At 25.7% G+C, this 21206-nt stretch overlaps 1 protein-coding gene across 1 annotated transcript; it reads left to right on the forward strand.

Moving 5' to 3' along the window:
- Positions 1-216: 216 nt before the first annotated feature.
- LOC129988362 (protein abrupt-like) lies at positions 217-19567 on the forward strand. The gene is made up of 6 exons (XM_056096567.1): positions 217-501; positions 4327-5112; positions 9048-9090; positions 12652-12872; positions 14792-14821; positions 16692-19567. The coding sequence occupies exons 2-6, from the start codon at positions 4354-4356 to the stop codon at positions 16821-16823; spliced, it is 1185 nt and encodes a 394-aa protein (XP_055952542.1). The 5' UTR covers positions 217-501; positions 4327-4353; the 3' UTR covers positions 16824-19567.
- The last annotated feature ends 1639 nt before the right edge of the window (positions 19568-21206 follow it).

Raw genomic sequence — 21206 nt, forward strand, 5'->3', positions numbered from 1 at the left:
TTAATTACAATTAATAAATTTTATATTTAATATTAAGTAATAATTTTCAATTAATAATATGATTGAAATAACAGATATTTGGAATGCATATTTAAAAATAACAATAGCAATATTATTTGTTATTCAAAAAATCGTGGATTATGCATCTCTAATATCGTATCGATTGTTACTTTCTATCGTGATCCAAAACCTGTAATCGAAATATCATCAGTAAGATTGTATCAAGGATTTGAATCACACCCATCTTTGAAAAGTATTGATCACTTGTATTTGTGACTTTTTGATATTGGTTACGTAATAACCGCTCTTAAAATATTCGTAACCCCTAAACTACTAAACGGAATTTCGCTAGATTCAATCCAACCTTGCAGTGATTGGCTAATAAGGAACCAATAATTGTGAGGAGAATAGGAGCTTGGCGATTTCTACGAAGTAATAGTCAATTATCTTTGTGACTGCCGTTCAACTTATTTTGTTAACATTCTAAAACCAATTTTGAAGGTAGTGATTTTTTTTATTTTAAATTTTGCGATTGATTTATGTAGCTTATAAAATACCTGTTAGTCTGCTATTTTATGATTAAGTAAATTTGAATTCTGCATTTATTTAAGAAATCTGTTGAACTCAGTTTTCAAGAATAAAGTACTCACATTTTGGATTTCTTGCCTTGAATTCATTATTAAGATGAAAATTGAGGCCCTTATCTTAAAAAAAATGTTTAGAAATCAGTGTTTGAAATAGATTGCCTTTCATAGCAGTGTCCCTGTTTATTCATTTTATGGATTGCTAGCGTCTTTAATGAAAAAGATATCGGTGTCACGATTCTTAGACAATAATCTTAGTTTTTTTTTACTTTGAATTTCATGACTATTTCATGCCCCTACAGTTATTGAAATGATGTTAAAGTTCTACTAATGATACTTGAGCCATTTTTGTGATTTTGCATTCGCATGATAATATAAATGTTATCTAAAGTGTAACTTTACATTGTATTGTATGAATTACCTTTCATTTAGCATCTTACCTCATGCTATCTGCTATATTTACATTTTACATAGCCTTTTTTCATGCATGGTTTAAAATGAGAAAAATGTACTATTAATTAGTCTTTGATCTGTTGTACTGTAATAGAGAAAAAACATTCTCCAAATATTTTTTAAGTTTCTTCTAGATGATGTCCATTTATTAAAAATATGGAAAATTCAAAAACTAAACTTTAAGTCAAGATCAGTCAGTATTTTGTGATCTTTTGTGCATATATTGTCAATCACTTTTATGAACTTGCATTTTAAAATGTAAAATTTAATTTCATTACAATTTAATTAAGAACAAATATAATAAATTCTGAAATATCCATAAATTTTTGATTAGATTTTATATTTTCTCCCACCCTTAATGACTATTATCTATTTATGATTGATCATTTTCATAATAATTAAAACATCTGTATATACAGTGGCTTCCAAAATTGAATATACACTATACTCTTTCTACTTTAATTTTATTCTTTTTGATCTTAACATTCCTATTTATGGTTAATATTTATAAGAACGACAAAATATACATTAACAAAAGAATTAGGCTAAGAAACAAAATGAAGGAATCAATAATATCCTTATTACACCTTATAAAATATGCGACTTGACTACCATTATTTATTTCCAAATGAATAAGTAAAATAATTATGTTACTCAAATATAGCAATCGTTGATTTCCAAGCGAAAACAAACGTTTTGGTTATCATAATGAGCTCCAGAAATGAAACAAATGTTGAAATTCGGAAAGTTGTTGTTCGATTGTCTGAAGATGGTAAATCTATACGAGAAATTGCAAGGGAAATTCAACCCACTCATGGATGCATTCACAAAATTATCCAGAAGTATAAAATGTATGGACAAATTGCTAATAAACCTGGAAGAGGCAAAAAAGAAATCCTCATTGCCACGATCAAGAGAAGAGTTATTCGAGAGGTAGCAAACAATCCTAAGGTGAGTGTTACAAAAATTGCTACATCTACTTCAAGAACAATTGGAAAGTGTGTTTCTGCTGGAACAATTCGAAGAGTAATTTGAAAAGCAAATTATAATGGTCGTGTAGCCAGAATAAAACCATTCATTTCCAAAGTAAATCGAGAGAAAAGAATTTCATTTGCTAAAAGTCATATTTCAAAGCCTCCTGACTTCTGGAATCAAGTAATTTTCAGGGACAAAAGTAAGTTCAATGTTTTTGGTAGTGATGGTCGATGTTACGTTTGGAGAAAGCCCAATTCGGAACTTCTTCCTAAAAACACCAATCCTTCTGTCAAGCATGGAGGTGGTTCACTTCTTGTATGGGGCTGTATGTCGGCAAAAGGAGTGGGAAATTAAGTTTTCATTGATGGAATCATGGACAAAATTAAATATTGTTGAATAGTGTTGAAGTATTGTTAAATAGTGTTGAAGAACAATTTAAAACAAAGTGCCCAGAATTTCGGTTTAGGGTCAAGTTTTCTGTTTTAACAAAATGACTCGAAACATACATCTAAAATAGTTAAGTTATGGTTGTTGTATAATTGTAAAATGCAATTACTCAATCTCCAGATCTCAATGTGATTGAAAATTTGTGGGCACAGTTAGGAAAATCAGTTCAAAAACACGATATTAGGGGCAAGGAACACTTAAAAAGAGTACTACAAGAAGAAAGGGCGAAAATATCCGGCAAAACAACTCAAACTCTTGTCAACTCAATGCCACACCGTTTACAAGCTGTTCTAAATGCAAAAGGATATGCAACAAAATATTAATTTATCTTTTTCTCTTTTTGTTGACAGATTTTGCTAGATGTATACTCAATTTTGTGACTGAAATTTGCAACTTTGACATAAAAATTACTGTAATAAAAATATTATTGATTCCTCCGTTTTGATTTTCAGCCTAATACTTTCGTTAATGTATATTTTATCGTTCTTATAAATATTAGCCATAAATAGGAATGTTAAGATCAAAAAGAATAAAATTAAAGAAGAAAGAGTATAGTGTATACTCAATTTTGGGAGCCACTGTATATTGATTGAATGAAAATTTGGTACTTGTGTATTAAACAAATGTCAGTGATTAATTGCCAATTGTTGTTTATTCCTAACAACAATCACCAAAGATAAGAGATGCACATAAGCCTAAAATTTGCCAATGCCATGTAGTTAAATCAAAAGTTCTTCAATACCATGTGGTTAATGCACAAGTATAAAAAAAAAAAAATTAATGAATGTTTCATTAACATGTACTATTATATAGTATTTTTGAATCATATTTAATATTTTTAAGTCAGAAAGAATATGATATTTGACATGATTCAGAGCTTGTTATGAAGCATGTGTAATATGATTAAGGTAAAATGTTTATTAGCAGTTTTTCCAGTATACCATATTTTTGCATTTGAATTAAAATGATTGCTACTTCTAAATTTTAAAGAAACAAGCTCATAAATTAAAACTATCAACATTTGGAAATCTTCTTTAATTGTATACAACTTCTGATCAAAGTTGAAGATAGGAAACATACATTACATTAATGAAATGCTGGAATTGGACAAATTATATTGAAAACACGTTAATGAAAATGTACAAAATCAGTTGACAAATTGTCTGTAAATCTGTGCTTGCTGAGGATTTATTATACGTGATTTCATACGAGGTATTTAAAGGAGATTCGAATTAACCGTTAGCTAAAGAGAGTTTTATTTAGAGCGTTATTTTCAAATAATGTTTTAAAATATTATTATAAGCAATGTTTTGAATTAAATTTTTTAGAAAAAAATCACTGGATATTTTTTAAGGTATAAAAAATTGTATTAAGAAAGTAAGATTAAAAATTCAAATTTTGAAATTTATTGGTCTAATTAAATATTTTTTTTCTGTTTTTCTTTTTTAAGAATACATTTTGTTTTGTTTTGTATTCTGCTTCTAAAATATAAAATTTATAAGAAAGATTTTTTTTAATGTTCTTAGGAATTTTTAAATTTAGGTATAGATTGGTTAGAAATTGGGACTGTTTACAATAGAGATCTACACCTCTAAAAATATTTCTGTTTTCAATAACAGGTTGAACTACTAAACAATTCATATGGTAATAAATAGATTATTATAACCATGAAAACAACTTCTTTTAGATGAAAATTCATTATATATATATTGCTCATTTTTATTTTTAATGAATAATTATGTATGTACTATTTAAATGATACATATGAAAGGCATCAATACTGTAGATGTAACTTATAGGATTTTAAAATTCACTAAGAAGTTAATTTTTTTAACAGTCTAACATGCTTATCTTATATTAATTTTAGGTTTGCACCATCTTCTACTGAGCATCCATGGATCACATTTCATTAAAATCAAATAACTTCAGCTCCAGTCTGATAAATTCATTAGATCACTTTAAGGATGTTGATAGTTTTGTTGACGTCACTCTTGTTTGTGAGGGACACAATGTAAAAGCTCACAAAATCATATTGTCAGCGGGGAGCAATTTACTACGTCGTTTATTGCTTGCAAATCCAGCAAAACATCCAATTATTATTTTGACTGAAACTAAGTATGACACTTTAAGAATAATTATTGACTTTTTGTACAAAGGAAGAATTGATGTTCCGAGAAATGATTTAAAAAAACTATTGCAGATTGCTATCACCTTTGAAATGAATGAATTAAAAAAATTGTGTGAAGAAAATCTGAACAGTAAAAAAGTTGACAATGAATTAAACTTGCATCCTTGCTTAAAATCTCCTGATTTAAGTGGATCTTCACCTAAGAAAAAACGTCAGCGAAGACTGTCGACTGACTCTGATATTTTAATTAATGAAATCGTTCCAAAGAAAGAAAACACTTATTCATCTTGCAGATTTGAACAATCTGAAATATCTGTATTGACTGAAACTTTATCTGAAGCTACACAAACAGAATTTGATCCTCAAATAACAGATGCACGAAGTGTGAGTAAATCTTCCATAGAATCATCAATTGAAAGCGACTTAAATGGTACATATGTTCAAACACCTCAGCAGAAAGATGCATCTACAGAATGTGGTATTCAACCTCTTAAGGAATTAAAGTGCAATTTTGTACCAATAAAGGTATTATTCCTTTTTTCTTTTTATTTCAAGTGATTAATTTTAATATATGCAAATATTTTGATTATATTTTATTATCCTAAGATTTAATTTTGTACTTTAGGTTCTCTATCATATATCATAAAGCTCCTTTTAAAATATAAAATATTCTTCCCTTGTTTGAAACTTGCAACAAATTTTATTCAGTTATATAAATTTTTAAGATTATACTACACTTGTTGTTAAGATTATGTTACACTATATACTCAATGTTGCTTAGGGTATAGATATTTTCTTTTTTCATTAATAAAAAGTATCATTTGTCATGAAAGCTTCATTATGTTTCATAATATCTGTGATGAAAATCTATTCTTTGTTTTGATTTCTATAGTACATAAATATTTAAGCTTCTTAGTTTTATTTATATAAATATATACTTGATTATGCTTAATTAAAATGCATTGTGACTTGGATCAATGACATTATTTTAATAAATCATTTTATAAAAATGTAAATTTCTAGAAATTGATGCTTATAACAATTCCTTTCCTTCTGGTTATAGAACATTTAATGCTTTTTCTAATTTAAACTACTTTATCACATTATCAAATAGACGTTTCTTTCATCTTTTCTGAAATGTCTATTCCTCACTATAAGATTTTTTTCTTTTTTTTTCATAAGAAATACATTATGATTCCAGAGGTGTACTTACATAAACTAGTACCCAAAGTAAATATCAAAACAGTGCCTACTCCCTTCCTTTTTTAAATTGCAATCCTCCTATCCCTGTGCCTTCCTTAAAATATTTGATGTCATAGTAGGGATAATTGAATTTAAATAATTATACTTTAAAAAATGTTCTGAACTCTTATGGCTTATTATCCAATCAATATATAATTCAAAAAGAAAATAATAATACAAAAGAATAATTAAACTTTTATAAAAATTAATTACTATAAAAATTTCTAAAACATATATTAACAAAAATGTGAGTAAAATGTATAAAGATTTCAAAATTATATTTTAAAGTGTAATGATTAACAAATTGAAATATACATTATGTATGATTATTTCAGACGATCTGTCATGAATATCCGTGTCAGAGCACCTTAGCAAATTTATTGTGCTTCTAATGAGATAATTGAATGTGTATTTGTCTGATATTTTTCTAATATCTCAAAATTTTCACACAGATAACTATTTGAATTTTCCATTTAAGCTTTTTTTTTTTTTTTCAGTGGTTTAAAGTACAAGTATCTTGCACATTTGCTTAAGCAAGTTTAGCAGAAATTCATTAAAAACTTTGATGATTTGAAAATTTTTAAAAAAATATATTATTATAATGTTATTTAGGAAAGGAAAGTCATTCATATTTGGTGTTTATTATGCAGTATTCTTTTTATTTTAACATTGAATTTAAGGGATTACTTTAATCTTTCATTGGAACTTTTGAGGTTATTGTTATTAAAAATATATTTCAAAAATTCAGAAACATTTCCACATTAGATTAAATTAAAGAAAATAATTACTCATTAGATATAATTATTAAAAAAATGATATTTTTATACTTCCAATGCCACAGTCATTGGAAGTATAAAAAAAAATGTGAGTATTGTTCTTATTGTAATATTTGCTTTTTATGCTAAATAATAAAAAAAATTTTTAAATTTTTTAAAAAATCCAAAAAATATTACTTTGAAATTAAATGAAGATTATGAGATTAAAATTCTGCATTTTTTAAGAAAGTAAAACAAAGAATTTGGTGTGAAACTTCTGTACTTGAAAAAAATGCAAAGTTTTTATGAAATTGATATCTGTTCTGGAGTTGAGTGAGATGATGTAACTGTTGAAAAGTTTTCGATCATTCAATGTGAATTACTCTATATTAATTAAATAATTATTCGCTTAAGATCTCAGAAATACTAATATAATACATAAAAAAAAGTTTAGGTTTCTTTCTTGATCGTTTTGGTTAGAGCTTAAAATGAAAAAAAATTAATTTCATCCGCAGAAAGTATTAAAAACATCTCTTTAAATTAGAAATGACGGTAATGCTATTTTGGCAATATCTGTTTTGGTATTTTTTTTTTTGTGTGTGTGTGTGTGTTTGTTCATGGACATTCATATAGTTATTTATTTTTTCTCTAATTTTTTTTTATTTGACAATGAATGTTACATGTAAGTAAATCATCAATTGGTTGGGCTTTAATTCCAGTTAAGTAATATGGGATTATAAACGTCATAATTTATTTGCATTTTTTTATGTTAGATTTTAGCAAAAAATAATTAACTGGAATCTGCTAAAATTTTCTTCCAGTATTATTGTTATTTTGTATTTTATTTTCACTGAAATGCAAATTTCACAATTGAATTCACCGTTTGAAATTCATTAATCTTCTTTTGTATAAATTCGTTCATATTATTATTCAATTTATCATACTTATTTTTACTTCTGGTTATTTTCTATTAGACAGAATAATTTATTATTTCTTTATTGTATGAGATTCAGGTTTTTATGCTCCAAGCCTTGTCATGTGTACTTTCTTTCTCTCAGTGGATCACTAACTAAATTTTCTTAAACTTTCATCGAAACTAATTTTTATAATTATTTTTTATTTGTTTCTTCATAAATATTATGAATGGAAAAAATTTCCCATTAAAGAAGCAATACTTTTAATATTAATATATATATTTTCTTCTAAAGTGTACTATATATAATAATTTTTTTATTACTAATGCACTCTACAAATGCACATGAGATTTTCTACAACTTTCTTTTTAATTTGTGACAAACCAATGTATATGAGATTTTCTACTATAACTTTCATTAATTAATTTGTGACAAGCTAGTTTTTATTAAATTTTCAACTACCCATTTTTTTTTCTTAATCTATAATTGTCCTATCTGAGTTATTGTTAACAATAACAGTCTGTCTAAAAGAGTACATCTTCTAGTCCATTTAATAGTTCTTTAGTTCTCTCGCACGATCTTTCATTTCACTAAAAGTCGCTTTTTCCACCCTTGCTTTTAATTTCTGTACTTAGCATTTTTATTATTAATGGAATTTATCTTGGTTCTCAATTTAGTACACAGTGATTTTAAACAATCTTTTAGCCATTTCAAAATACTAATAAGTTTTGTTTCTTGCTACCTGATAAAAATGTGTAGTGAATAGATATGACTATTAGTTTTTATACATATTAAATCTGCTTTTAAGTTGAATATATATGTATCAAATTATACTGGTATTTATATTATGATAATATCTATCTATCTTTGCTTTTTAGCAAAAAATATTTTAAAACATTCATGACTCGATTGTCAAGGTCAGATTCATAAAATACTAATGCTTGCATGTAGAATTTAAACACTTAATTAAATTTGGGAATTTTTTAGCTATTAAAATGGGAGAATTTTATTTTAGTTATAATTAATAAGAATTGAAAAAAAAGTAATTTTTTTTATTGCTTAATGCAATTAATTTATTCCACAATTTTATTACCCTTAGTTATGACGCCTGGGGAAATTTGCCCTCCTGCTCTACCCTAATTACACTGCTGTAGAATTTGCTCTTAAAATATTTGCTATCTTTTATGTCTAATAAAGTTATCTGTTTTGCTTACCTATATTTATGTTTCTATTCAATTTTTTTATGGAATATCAAAGAATACAATCTGCAATTTACTAAATTACTGCAATTCACTAAAATTTTCATAAAATGGGAATTTTATTTAATATGCTTGTCATTAATATGAATTAATTAAAAAAACTCTGATTGATAAGAAAAATAATCTTATAAAAGAATGAGGGAGGGGGGGGGATAGTTCATGTAGTTCATTTTTAATGAGATCAGAATTCTAAAATTTTGAAAAAACTTTTTCTGTTGTATTATGTATTGAATAAAAGTTTCTATTTGACTCGATCTCTGTTTGTATGAAAATAAAATTTTCTTTTACAGTCATCAAGAGTAACAGTAAAACCTGTATATAATGAAAAATCAGGTAAGGTCCTATTACAATTATTCCTAAAAATTTTTACCTTTAATTTTTTCTAATATTTGCAACAGATACAAAACATGAAAAATATGTTGTTATAACCAAAATAATATTGTTATGAATTCGGAATTGCTTCGATTTGTTAGTTCGATGAAGAAACACAATCAACAGGTCTCAGTAACAAAATGATGACTGTTATTAACACAAAGACAAGAATATGCAGACAACAAATGCACAGTCAAGTTATACACAAGCAACACACAGAGGCACACTACAACAAACAGTAGCCCACAAATAGTAGTCGGTAGTAATAACAACCACAGCACGCAAATAGGCTAGACAGAATTCAGTAGGAGGAGGGGATCTTCTTAGCTACTCTCTATGGTCTCTCCAAATATCTCTTAGCTACTCTCTATGGTCTTTCCAAATGCCTGCAATTCACCACTGTCTCCACACTTTAGCTGTATCTAACTGCCGACTGATTACTACTTGACTCAACGTTGCTTCTACAATAAATTCCAGGACTTGGCACACAGCTCAATTCAGCAATCGCTTGAGCTCCACTTAACGCCTGCGCTTTGCTGGACTGATACAACTATTCGACGTTAACTCGCTATGCAACTATAAACCTTTCGATGATTCTCTTCAGCTTAGACTGTTGACCTTTTATAGTTTCCGGAGCCAGGCAGAGAAGGTTCGGGAACAATCAAGCATATCTTAGTTCCTATTGGCTCTATCACCAAAATTCTAAAAGATTCCAGTATTATCTATTTTGTCGCCAAGCTCTGGGATCACAAATTTGTTATCCGATCAGCATCCAGCAGAGCTCACCGTAAAATGGTCTTTGTAGCGATATAGTTTGATGTTCATCCCAGATAGTCTAATGTTATTTTAAACATTACTTTCCAACTTTTCAACTTGATATGGTTTTAACTCCAATTTTTAATTTTTTAAAAATATGCTCAAATAAAGAAAAGACTGTAATGGCTCTTTCCCATGGAATATAACATCAAAAGATTTAAATTTTTGTCTTTGTGACGTATTAGTGAAATTGTCATTTAGAGTTGATTGTACATTGAACTGAGTGTATAGCACAAATTTATTATGTTTTTTAATGCAGCAATGATTTTTGTATTAAGGACTTAGTCTGGTTCTCTTTTTCATAGCATGGTATGTAATCATGAATATGCTCACATATTCATGATTAAAATAACTACATTATATGACAAACAGTCTTTGTTTATTTATATGTGGCAATTCTAGTAATAGCTTTTATTAATAAAAACTGGATAACAATACATTTTGCGTATTTAGAAAAGTAAATTTGTGACTTAATATTTTATGGTTTATCTGTTTTGTTCCCTCAGCAGCGAAATGCCACTTATACTTTATGTAAAAATTTCTCCCCACAAATCAGTGAAATCTCGAAAATTCAGCATAAATTTTAATTACCAGAATCACAATAACCTTTTCATTTGGGTATTCCTTAAATTTTGAATAAACTTAAATCTGATTGTTGTTGTTGTTGTTTGTTTATGTTTGCAGAATCAACCAAAGATGTAGTGCCCTCGAGTTTTTTTAAATTACATTTTGAGGTGTTATGTAATTTGTTTCCAGTTTTATGCATACCCTATTTAGTATTCTTGGCCATGGCATAGGAATTAAACTTACTGCCCATTTTACTATGCATTTCCCTTATTTCCTGTCAGCTCATTTAAAACAAATTTTTTAAAAAATAGATAAACTCTGCTATTTCTATTAGGTTGCAGTGTTTTCTGCTATTTAGTAACCTAATTTCTAATCTAAAAAAAACAGAGAACATTTGGCTTTTTTCTTCATATTATAAGTATATTTTAAATATAAATTTGTCTTTTACAGATTCACTCAGAATTAAATATTTTCCTAACTTTTCTGAAATCTCAGCAGTTTAATTTCTTTACTTTATAGGTTATATTATTTTTGTAATATTATTGATGATGATTTGGATTATTAAAAATAGTGAATAGTATTGATGATGATTTGGATTGTTGTACTTTAATAGTGATTTTTATTAATAATTTTCCAGAATTATGGTGTGTTTTTTTTTTATTATTGTTCATGATATATTTTATATTCAGTCAGAACTCTTTTGTACCTTGTATTCTTGTTGGAAAACATGCTTAAAATAGTTTTTAAAAATGAGTGAATTTAGAAAGGAATAATTTATATGGCAAAAAATTAATATAATTGAAAAAGTATTTTAATATTAAGATTATGTAAAAATCATTTTTGTATTACAATATTTTCAATCATAATCATTGAAAAATACCAAAATTCCCCTTTGTTTTTAATTAAAATTTTTAAAAATTTAAAAACCACTTTTTAAAGTATATATGTACCAAGTAACTTAAGGTCAAACAGTCTAGTCTGTAGAGTGCTAACACACACATTCATTAAAAGAAATTATGATTATGAATGATTCAATTCTGATGTTGAATAATTTCTCTTATTATCTTATATATTTTATGGACATGTTTCAATTTGGAAAAATGTTATATTATTAGAAATTTAGTCATTTCTCATTTCAAATTTTTGGTGAGATGATGGATTGAAAGAAATAGGCAATTACATGGCACAGTGAACAAGGATAGTGCAAGGCTTTTAAAATAATTCAAATTATCAATTTGAAATTTAAAAATACCTTGCTAGAGGGGAGGATACCATTAAAATCAATTATTACATAGATGATTTTATGGTAACTTTTTACTCATAATAATTTCAGACTGCTAGTTACCAAAGATGGTTAGATATTGAATAGTGTATAGTATAATTATTTTATTAAACCTAACATTACTTCTTAAGCATTTGATTATTTTCTATTCAATAGATTTTTGGAAAAATACAGCAATTTTTTATGTACATGTTTTGCACTTCCTCAGAAATATACAGCATGACATCATAATTTATTTAGATGAAATTTTGTATTAGTAAAGTAGTAGTTAGTTATATAATTATATTTATTTAATACAGCCTATTCATTATTTAAAATATTTTTAATTGGATAAGAAATGTCCTATTCCCTTTTTGTGATAATTCTATTTTAGTGATTGTTTTAGAACAATTCAGAGCCAAATATACAAAATAAATTTGAGATATCGTGAAGAGAAATGTATTCTGAAATCTGGAAGTACTGCATCCAATCTACATCCATCTACTTCCAATGCATCTTGTTCATGTAATTTATAGAATCTGTCAGAGAAAGTTTTCCCTGTAAAACAACTGTCATTAATTTAACAAAGCATTTACTTGAAAAAAATTCATAAAACTCTTAAAATTTAGATAAATCAGTTAAATAACATTTTAATACTACGAGTTATAGGTTGAAGAATATCTCATAAATAAATGCAAACAGAAGTGACATAGTTTGTAAAAATTTTTGCAGTAGAAAATGCTTTTACTAAATTTATGGATAGATTTGTTTTACTTAATCTACTTCATTGCTTGCAATATATTTTTAATTGCATAAAGAAATATTTTATGTTCATTTTGTAATTATTATTGTTTTTTTTTTTTTTTTTATTATTTTAGATGATTCTGAGTCAGATACCCAAAATAAATCGGTTCAAAAGAACAGGAAACGTTCACCGATTTGGCAACATTTTACTGCAATAACTTCCACTTATGCTGCCTGTAACATCTGTCAAGGAAAATTATCCTATAGAACAACTGTCACAAATTTAACAAAACACTTACTTAAAAAGCATAGACAATTTGATCCAAAAAATCCTCCAAAACTTCTAGAAGTACCGGTAATACTTTTTTATGAATATAATTGTCATTTTAAATCTTATAATTCAGTGGTTAAGATTGATAAAAAAAATTATTTGTTTAATGAATATATGTTTGGATTATTGAAATTCTCATAGAAGAAACACAAAATGCTGTGTTGTACAACATTTGGAGAATGGTATCTTATTTTTATATTTTGATAATTGACAAATTGACAAATATTGATATTGATAAATTGAAAAAAAAAAAAAAAAAGGAAAGTTTACTGTAATCATGAACTGCAGCGAAATTGCTAAGTAAGTAAATAAAAAACAAACAAAAAATACTTCTGTATTAACCGCATGTCAGTGTCAATTGAAATTCTAAAGTTTGCATGACATGCAGATTTTAGAATGTCAATAGATTAGCAAGATATCCTTGGTAATTAATTATTGGTTACAATAAACATGGTTTTTGACATAAAGTGTCAAACTTTGTTAGTAATAATCACTGGCAAATCGTTAATAATGTATAGAAAAATTATATCAAAAGTAAAAACTTTTATATATCTATTCTGAATTATTATTATTATTATTTTGGAAATAAAAAAAATGTATATATATTTAGACTTTTAGGGCAAATAATATCAATATAAGCAAATAATAATGTAAATTAAAAATCATATTGCAAATAGGTGGTGTCATAAGAAATATTTTTTAAAAATTATTTTCATTAACCAGTCATCCACTGTATTAGAATTCTTTTATTTTTTATTATTTAATGAAATAACTGAGTAATATATTCATAATATGTATAAATATATTGTTTAATTACTAGCTCTGTTATAATTATATTATTCATAATACAATATAATTGCCTTTAATTGTTAATATATATATATATATATATATATATATATATATATATATATATATATATATATATATATATATATATATATATATATATATATATATATATATATATATATACACATATATACATACATACATACAATGCACTCTCAAATATCTGGTCTGCGATTACTTTACAGTCTTTTGTATAAATTTATTCATTTTATTGTTCAATTAATGTTACTGGTTTGCTTCTTTTTGTTGATGTTTGGCACAAATCATTATTTTATGCAATTACTTTTTTCCATCGCTGTGTCATATCCAGTAATTTCTTTTTTCTTTCCCTTTGTTTAATTTATTTATATTAATGATTAATTTTGAAGGTATCTTGGAATTAAATTATTATTAAGATAGTATTTGAATAATAAAATTATACCTAAGTCACCACTCCCACCTCTAGACTTTCTATATCACATGGAGTGGGAGAAGGAGAAAGATATTTAACTTGTCCCAAACTTTCTTTCCTAATAAGAATTTCAGACAAATCAATTTTCAAAAGAATAAAAGTGATTTTATATTGATAAAAAGAAATTTGTGTCATGTACTGTCATCAAGCTCAAGTAAAAAATAGCAAGGAAACTTTCCTTGAATAACACCAATTATGCCATAATCCAATCAAATTCATAGATTTTTTTAAAATTTTATTTTACACCCTGTTGAAGAAAATTTTAATATCAATTTATATTTATCTCTGCACTAACATTTTTGCAAAACATTCATTAAATGTATTGCATATTTATTTAATTAAATTTGATAAAATTATAGATGTATTTTATTATACCTTTTGTATTCCTTTAGTTCTAATTCATTCCAATAATGTTTCATTATGTTTCTTTAGAGATATGGGTGGGTGTGCGTGTGCATGTGTGTATATACTTGGATTGTTTCTGGAATTAGTTTTTAATAGCTTAATTTGATTCGATTTGAACAACATTTTTTACTTTCAGCTGTAAATGTAAAATATTAATAGTTATTTTGTATTCTTATATGAATTTCATTTTGATAAGATTTTGTATTTGATTGTTTATTTTTTCTCACTTATTTAGTTGCTAAAAGCTCAACGTGAACAACTGGAGGTAAGAAAATCAATTTTTATACATCAAATATCGCATGCCTATTGTTATCAGAAATGATGAATTAACATTATTTTTATACTGAAAAGAATAAGGTGATCTTGTGATTTATTGCCTCATGATTCAGTTCTGCAAAAAATCTGTTGTACTTGCTAAATTTGTTAACAGTCATTTTGCTTTGAAAAAAAAATAATTAAATGTATAAATGACAAAAAAAATTGTTATAGAGAAAAATTAAATCCTTGGGTATTAAGATGTATTGAGAGTAAAGAATATTAATCACTTTTTACAAGCAACAGAAATAGTTACTTGTGATCAAGACAATATTTTTCTGTCTTGTTATGAGATAATTAATTACCCACATTAATTAACTAATTAATTATTTTTGACATTGGATTATCAATTTCTGATTTTAAGTAGGAATAAATAGTCTCATTAAACAGCCCATAGCCCTGTTCAAAAAAGTTAAATGACTAAGCATGGACTTAAGTTTTTTTCAGTCTGCATATGACTATATAATTGTATGAATGTTATAATTTATCCAGAAATATTTTGTTTTATCTGAGAAGATGAAAAATATTTAAATTCATACATAAAGTCATTTTCCAAATTTAAAAAAAGATAAAAAAGGAATTCTCATTATCAGTGCTTTTTGCGTATTTATTAGTTGTGAGATCGTTCTTTTGTCTTTATAGAAATTTTCCACTTCTTAAGGCATTTAGAAACCTTGACAAAAAATGCAAATCAGTTTTTCCTCTTTCTTTTTTTTTTTTTTTTTTTGTCATTTGAAAATATAATTTAATTTTTAGTGTTCATTTAAGTACAAAATATTAAATCAGTCATTTGATTTAAAATTTTAAAAATTAGCAATCTTATTTCTTAGTGAAAATATCTTTTGCAAGTTTGTGATCCATTTTCTTACTTTTTCTATTTGAACTTTTAATAGACTTATCTCTGTTAATAATAAAGATGAATGTGTGTGTGTGTTCGTTCTCTACAGACTAGACTGTTTACTCTATAGCTAATAAATTTAGTATTACCCTTAGCTAAACCCTATAGCTAGTAAATTTTCTTTGGAAGTATAAAGCAACTTAAAGTGATTTTTCTGAAATTTTAATAAATTAAAAATTACCCTTTATTAAAATTGATTTTTATTTGATAACTTCCAAAAAGATTATTGCACAAAAATAAATTTTACATCACTTAAAAATGCCAAAAATTATCTTTTTAATGATACCAATTTAATAGTTATGTAAATTTGTCATGAATTTTGGCAATTTTTAAATTTTTTCCCCCTTATTTCCAGCAGATTACATTGTTCTGAAGTTCAAACAGTTTTTGTTGTTTCATCAAATATCATTGTGTTTTATTTTCTATCATTGTTTAAATCTATAAAAAGAGAATTACATTTAATATTTGTGTAGCTTACAAGATGAAGGTTTATGAGTTCCAATTTTCCTAGTATACCACAAAATTTTAAAGATAGATTATACATACATTTATGCTTTTAATTGTACTATGATGTCATGGGACTAATCTCTATTAGAGAGGTTTACATATGCAATGAATAGAATAATAAACATGCTATGAATTACAATAACTTATTATGGATATGAAGTTACATCTGAAAAATTTGGCTGAAACAAATATAACCTATGCCTGTGACAAACTAACTGGTCTCTAAAAATGACTAGTACTAAATAAACATATGTATGCCATGATTTAAAAAAATGTCATTGAATTTTTGAGAAAATAGAAAGTTTAATTAATTGAAAGTTTGTTTCAATATATTGTTTTTGTTTTGTTTATAGGTATGTGCATATTTTATTTTTATATTTGAACTGTTAATTGAAATGTTACTTTGTATATGTAGGCATTTGAAGAAATAGACTTTAATTTTACTGAAGACGAAACTGGTATTGAAGATGCTGAGCATCTGCAATATGAAGTAACAGATGAAAGTATTCCATCAACTTCAACACCATGCATTTTGAAAATTACTTGATAATTTTTTATTTCACCAAGGAACATTGATTTTGATTGTTTACATGTGCAGTCTCTTAAATTTTGTTGAACATTCTTTATCATCTGATTTATTTTGCTGTTCTTTTTTTTCTTATGAGATACCATATGAGATATCTTTTATACCAAACATTTTTTTCAAAAATTGGAATTTTATCTTTTCCATTTCTATGGAAGTATTCCAAGATGGTGATCATTTTCAGCATAATTAAACTGATGAAGGTATTTTATCAACTTCAACTCCATTCGTTTTGAAAATTACTTGATGATTTTAATTTTATATCCTCCAAAAAAAAAAGCTTCAATTTTGATTACCTTTATTTAAAATCTTTTTAATATTATAGCAAAATTCCTTATGATTCTTTTATCTATTTGTGTAACTGTGCATGCATGTCATGTGTACTATCAATTTTTACTCTTACTTTAGTTTTTTTCCCCTTTCCTAATGTATATAATTTTTAAACATTGATAATTTTTGTTTGTAATCAATTTGCATTAAATGATAAGAATGCAGAACTGCTGTTCATGCCAAAAGAATTATATACCTCATTAAGCATATATGTTAAAATTTGGGTATATTTTCTCAATTGCTACTTTCAGCTAATCAGATAATATTGGTGTTGAACTGTAAGCATTATTTTCTATATGTTCTTAATGCATATAGCTGAGATTTTTGCTTTTTTAATAATTAGTTTTGAATAGTTTGTTAGTAAATAAAAATAATAATTACATTTTTAACTTGATGTTGGTAGCTTTTAAAAAATTGTAACTGAAACAATTACCAACTTTTATTAAAATTTAAAATTGAAAGTTCCTAAACTTTATTTCTTGCTATCTACTCTTATTTTTAAAAATTTGTGTGAATACAATTGAATTGTAAAGTCAAAATATATACATTTGTAAGAACACTGTTCCCATACTTATCTATAAAAATATTTTGCTGTAATATTTTTTCAATTAATTTTTATTTATTATTAACTATTCTATATTTTTAAAAAATTGTTTTGAAATTTTAAACTTCCAGAGAAAAATTTTGTTTGATAGAAAACATTTTAAATGGGATTTTTTTACATCCCAGAAATGATATTTTGGACAGCACCCCATTTTTTTACAAATTGAAAAGAACAAATTTTGTTATTGTGCACGTTACTCAATAGTAATTGGTCCAGAGTTAAAAAGAAGTAATACTTTATCACTATATGCAGGGAGTCAGGTAAGTACTTTGTACCTAATTTCTACTGCATTCTGATTCCTTGCAATTTTTTGAACATTCAAAATTTTTTAAAGAATTGCAGTTTAAAAGTGTAAACTTAAGATGAATTTAAATAATACTTCAAAAATTAAATAAATTAGTAAATTGTATTAATACACTGAAATAGTTAATGATGCTTCATAGTCCTTCTGTATGAGCTGGTCATGTTTCCAGTTAAGTGTATAGAGATTAATACAACAACATAGTGCTCCCTTTTTGCTTGAAACAGTGTTCACTAGCATACCATCAAAATAGATATTTATTTGAATTTTGAAACTTTGATGCAAGATATTAATGGTTTGGATTTTAGTTATTTGAGGTTAGTTTACTTTTTTTTGATACCACTTTTTTTTTTTCATTAACTATATGTAATTTTTTATGTGAAAAATATCATTTAATAAAAAATATTAATTAATTTTCTTTATTGCTTAGCTTGTTTTTCAGACCAAATTGAACAAAAAAAAAAAAAAAAAAAAATCCTGGGCTTTTTGTCATTAATTTTGATTTCTTTTGTTGATGGGGGGAGAGATTCCAAATAACTGTTTTCTGAAATGTGGACAAGTCTCATTAATTGAAACAATATCCAAGTATATTTTTAAATTGTTATTGCTTTATAAATGTTATAAAAAAAACCATGCATGTTTATTTAATTTTTTTCTACAATTTTACAATACTATAATTTTTAATACCATATATTCTTTTTCAAACAAGAATTGTTTTTTAGCTTTAATCTAGATACTTCTATTTTTAACATCAAATAAAAAAAATTCTTCAAAAATTCAGAGTTCTTATAATTTATTTGTTCATTACTAATTCTATACCATAAAATAATAAACTACTTAAATAAATGTAGAAGCATGTAAAAAAAGTAATAATTAGGAAATAAAATTCCAATTTATTTTATGAATTTGTTTTCTTTTTGAAGAGCAATTCAGACTCCTCTTCCCAGACAAGATTTTGGCCTGTGGAATTCTATGGCTTTTTGTTATGCATTACAGAATATTTCTATGAATTATTTTACTTTGCATTAATTTTTACTGTCAGATATTCCTCTTTCATTGTTGGAAAATGCAAAATAATTATTGAAATTCAACAAAGAAATCTTTATTTCCAAAATTTTAAAGAAGCTCTCAATTTGTATTCCATGGTGTGCAAAAGCTTCTAATATTGCAATATATGTTTAGAAAAATGAAAGCTACATTGTTCACTATTTCTGGTACATTTATGCTTTAAATATGAGAAATTTTAAGAAGAATAAAAAATGAAATAAAAAGCAAAGCATGATATTTGATAAAGTAAAGATCATATGATTTTGATAGCATTAAATTACTGGCTTTAATAATTTTGATTCCTTCCTTTAAGTAATAGCTATTGTATTTACTTTTAGTTTTGTCATCAGTTAATCTGTTTCACTTTTTTATCTTCTAATAATAAAAAGTTTTTCAGACTTCTAATTTGTACTGATATGCAGTAATGTTCAACTTTTAAATCAAATTGTAAAATATTACATCACACATTAAATATCAATGATTTTTATTCTTTTGTCTCTTTATTTCAAAATTTTTTTAATTTTTATTTATATTCAGAATTGCATTAAACTGATTTTGCCAACATACAATTGTAGAATGCATGGTTTATTGCTGTGCAGATATTGCATTATAATGTGATTATGAAAGCCATCTAAATTACAAAAATTGTGGGTTTTTATTATATTACAGTGAATTTATGTTTTATACTACACTTAAAATCAATATCGATTGAGAATTAAACTAAATTCAAAAGTCTGATTATAGAAGCCCCCAGGCAATTCCTTTTTCCTTTGCAAACCATTTTTTGTATTATTGATTTTAATTTTATATCAATGCAGGGAATCTTTTAAGAATTAATATTTCAACAAACTGAAGTCAAACAACATTTCATTGTAGATCACCTCCAAAGGAGACAATTCTAGCATCTTGTGTTAAAAAATTAAAGCATTTTAAACATATAATTTTAAAAATTATAAAATTTGTGATGTTTTCTTAATGTTAAGTTTGCCCACACTACTGATTTAAGCCAATAGCAAAAGAAATAACCTGCACTGATCTGCAACCTAAAGAATCCTAAGAATAATGTTCCGAAATAAAATGATTTATTGGTCCTAATTTAAATATGTCCAAGAATGTGACCCCTGTAAATCGAATGAAATAATAAAAAGATAATTACTCTAAAAATTTCATTAAAATTCATAGTGTTGGAGCTCCTGAAAATTGATAGAAGATATTTGAAGACCCTAACTGAAAACAAAAAAGTAATCCCATAGGACTACTGCCATATAAAATCTCATGTGGATTCAGTAACCAAATGGTCCTCATTCTGATTAAAATAGATACAAAGTCAGCACATCAATTCTTAAATAGAAAGAGATTTTTGAAAATTTTCTCCAAAGTGGTCCAATGCCTTTTATTAGAACTTGATTCAAATGGGTCATGTCCGGGAAGTTCTTCCTGAAAATCCCTTCATACCCTCTGTGGAGAAAGATTTTTTTATTACTGTAGAATTTTTTATGGATCCTGGTTGAGTACATTTATTTGCAATGTATAAGGTCGAAACCAACCTTTAACTGAATGTGCTTTGGATCAGACTTTCTGCTCAAAATAGTGGCATAATTAATGTGTGTGAAGTTTCAGAATTTAAAACGGCTACTTTTCTTGTCTTCTTCTGACATGGTAAAATAATAATAATAATAATAATTTTAAAAAAAACTTTTGAATGATACAAATTTGATTGCTTTAAATATATTTTCTTATTTTTATATTCTTAAAAGTGTTTTGAAAACGATGCTTTTTATTATTGTATTGAAATCAATGTTACTTTCATTGTCTATGCAAATATTTAATCCCATTTTTCTTGCCATGTAAAAAAAAAAAAAAAAAAAATGTTTACACACATACACAAAACCTGGCATTTAATTTTTGTAAATGGAATAAATCTCAATTTAAAAATGTTCTTTCTTAATATTCAGTAGGATTTTTTCTCTCTTGAAATTATTACAAATGTAGCTTCAAAATTTAGAATTGATTAAAAAGTTTTATGACTTATTTATGTACAAAATAAATATAATGATTCTGAAAA

Source organism: Argiope bruennichi, chromosome 10, assembly GCF_947563725.1.
Source record: "Argiope bruennichi chromosome 10, qqArgBrue1.1, whole genome shotgun sequence".
NCBI classification, from domain to species: domain Eukaryota; kingdom Metazoa; phylum Arthropoda; class Arachnida; order Araneae; family Araneidae; genus Argiope; species Argiope bruennichi.

Coding starts and splice junctions, on each gene's coding strand:
- LOC129988362 (XM_056096567.1), top strand. CDS start 4,354: ATGGATCACATTTCATTAAAATCAAATAACTTCAGCTCCAGTCTGATA. Junction 9,091..12,651: donor TGTATATAATGAAAAATCAG/GTAAGGTCCTAT, acceptor TTATTATTTTAG/ATGATTCTGAGTCAGATACC. Junction 14,822..16,691: donor CTCAACGTGAACAACTGGAG/GTAAGAAAATCA, acceptor TTGTATATGTAG/GCATTTGAAGAAATAGACTT.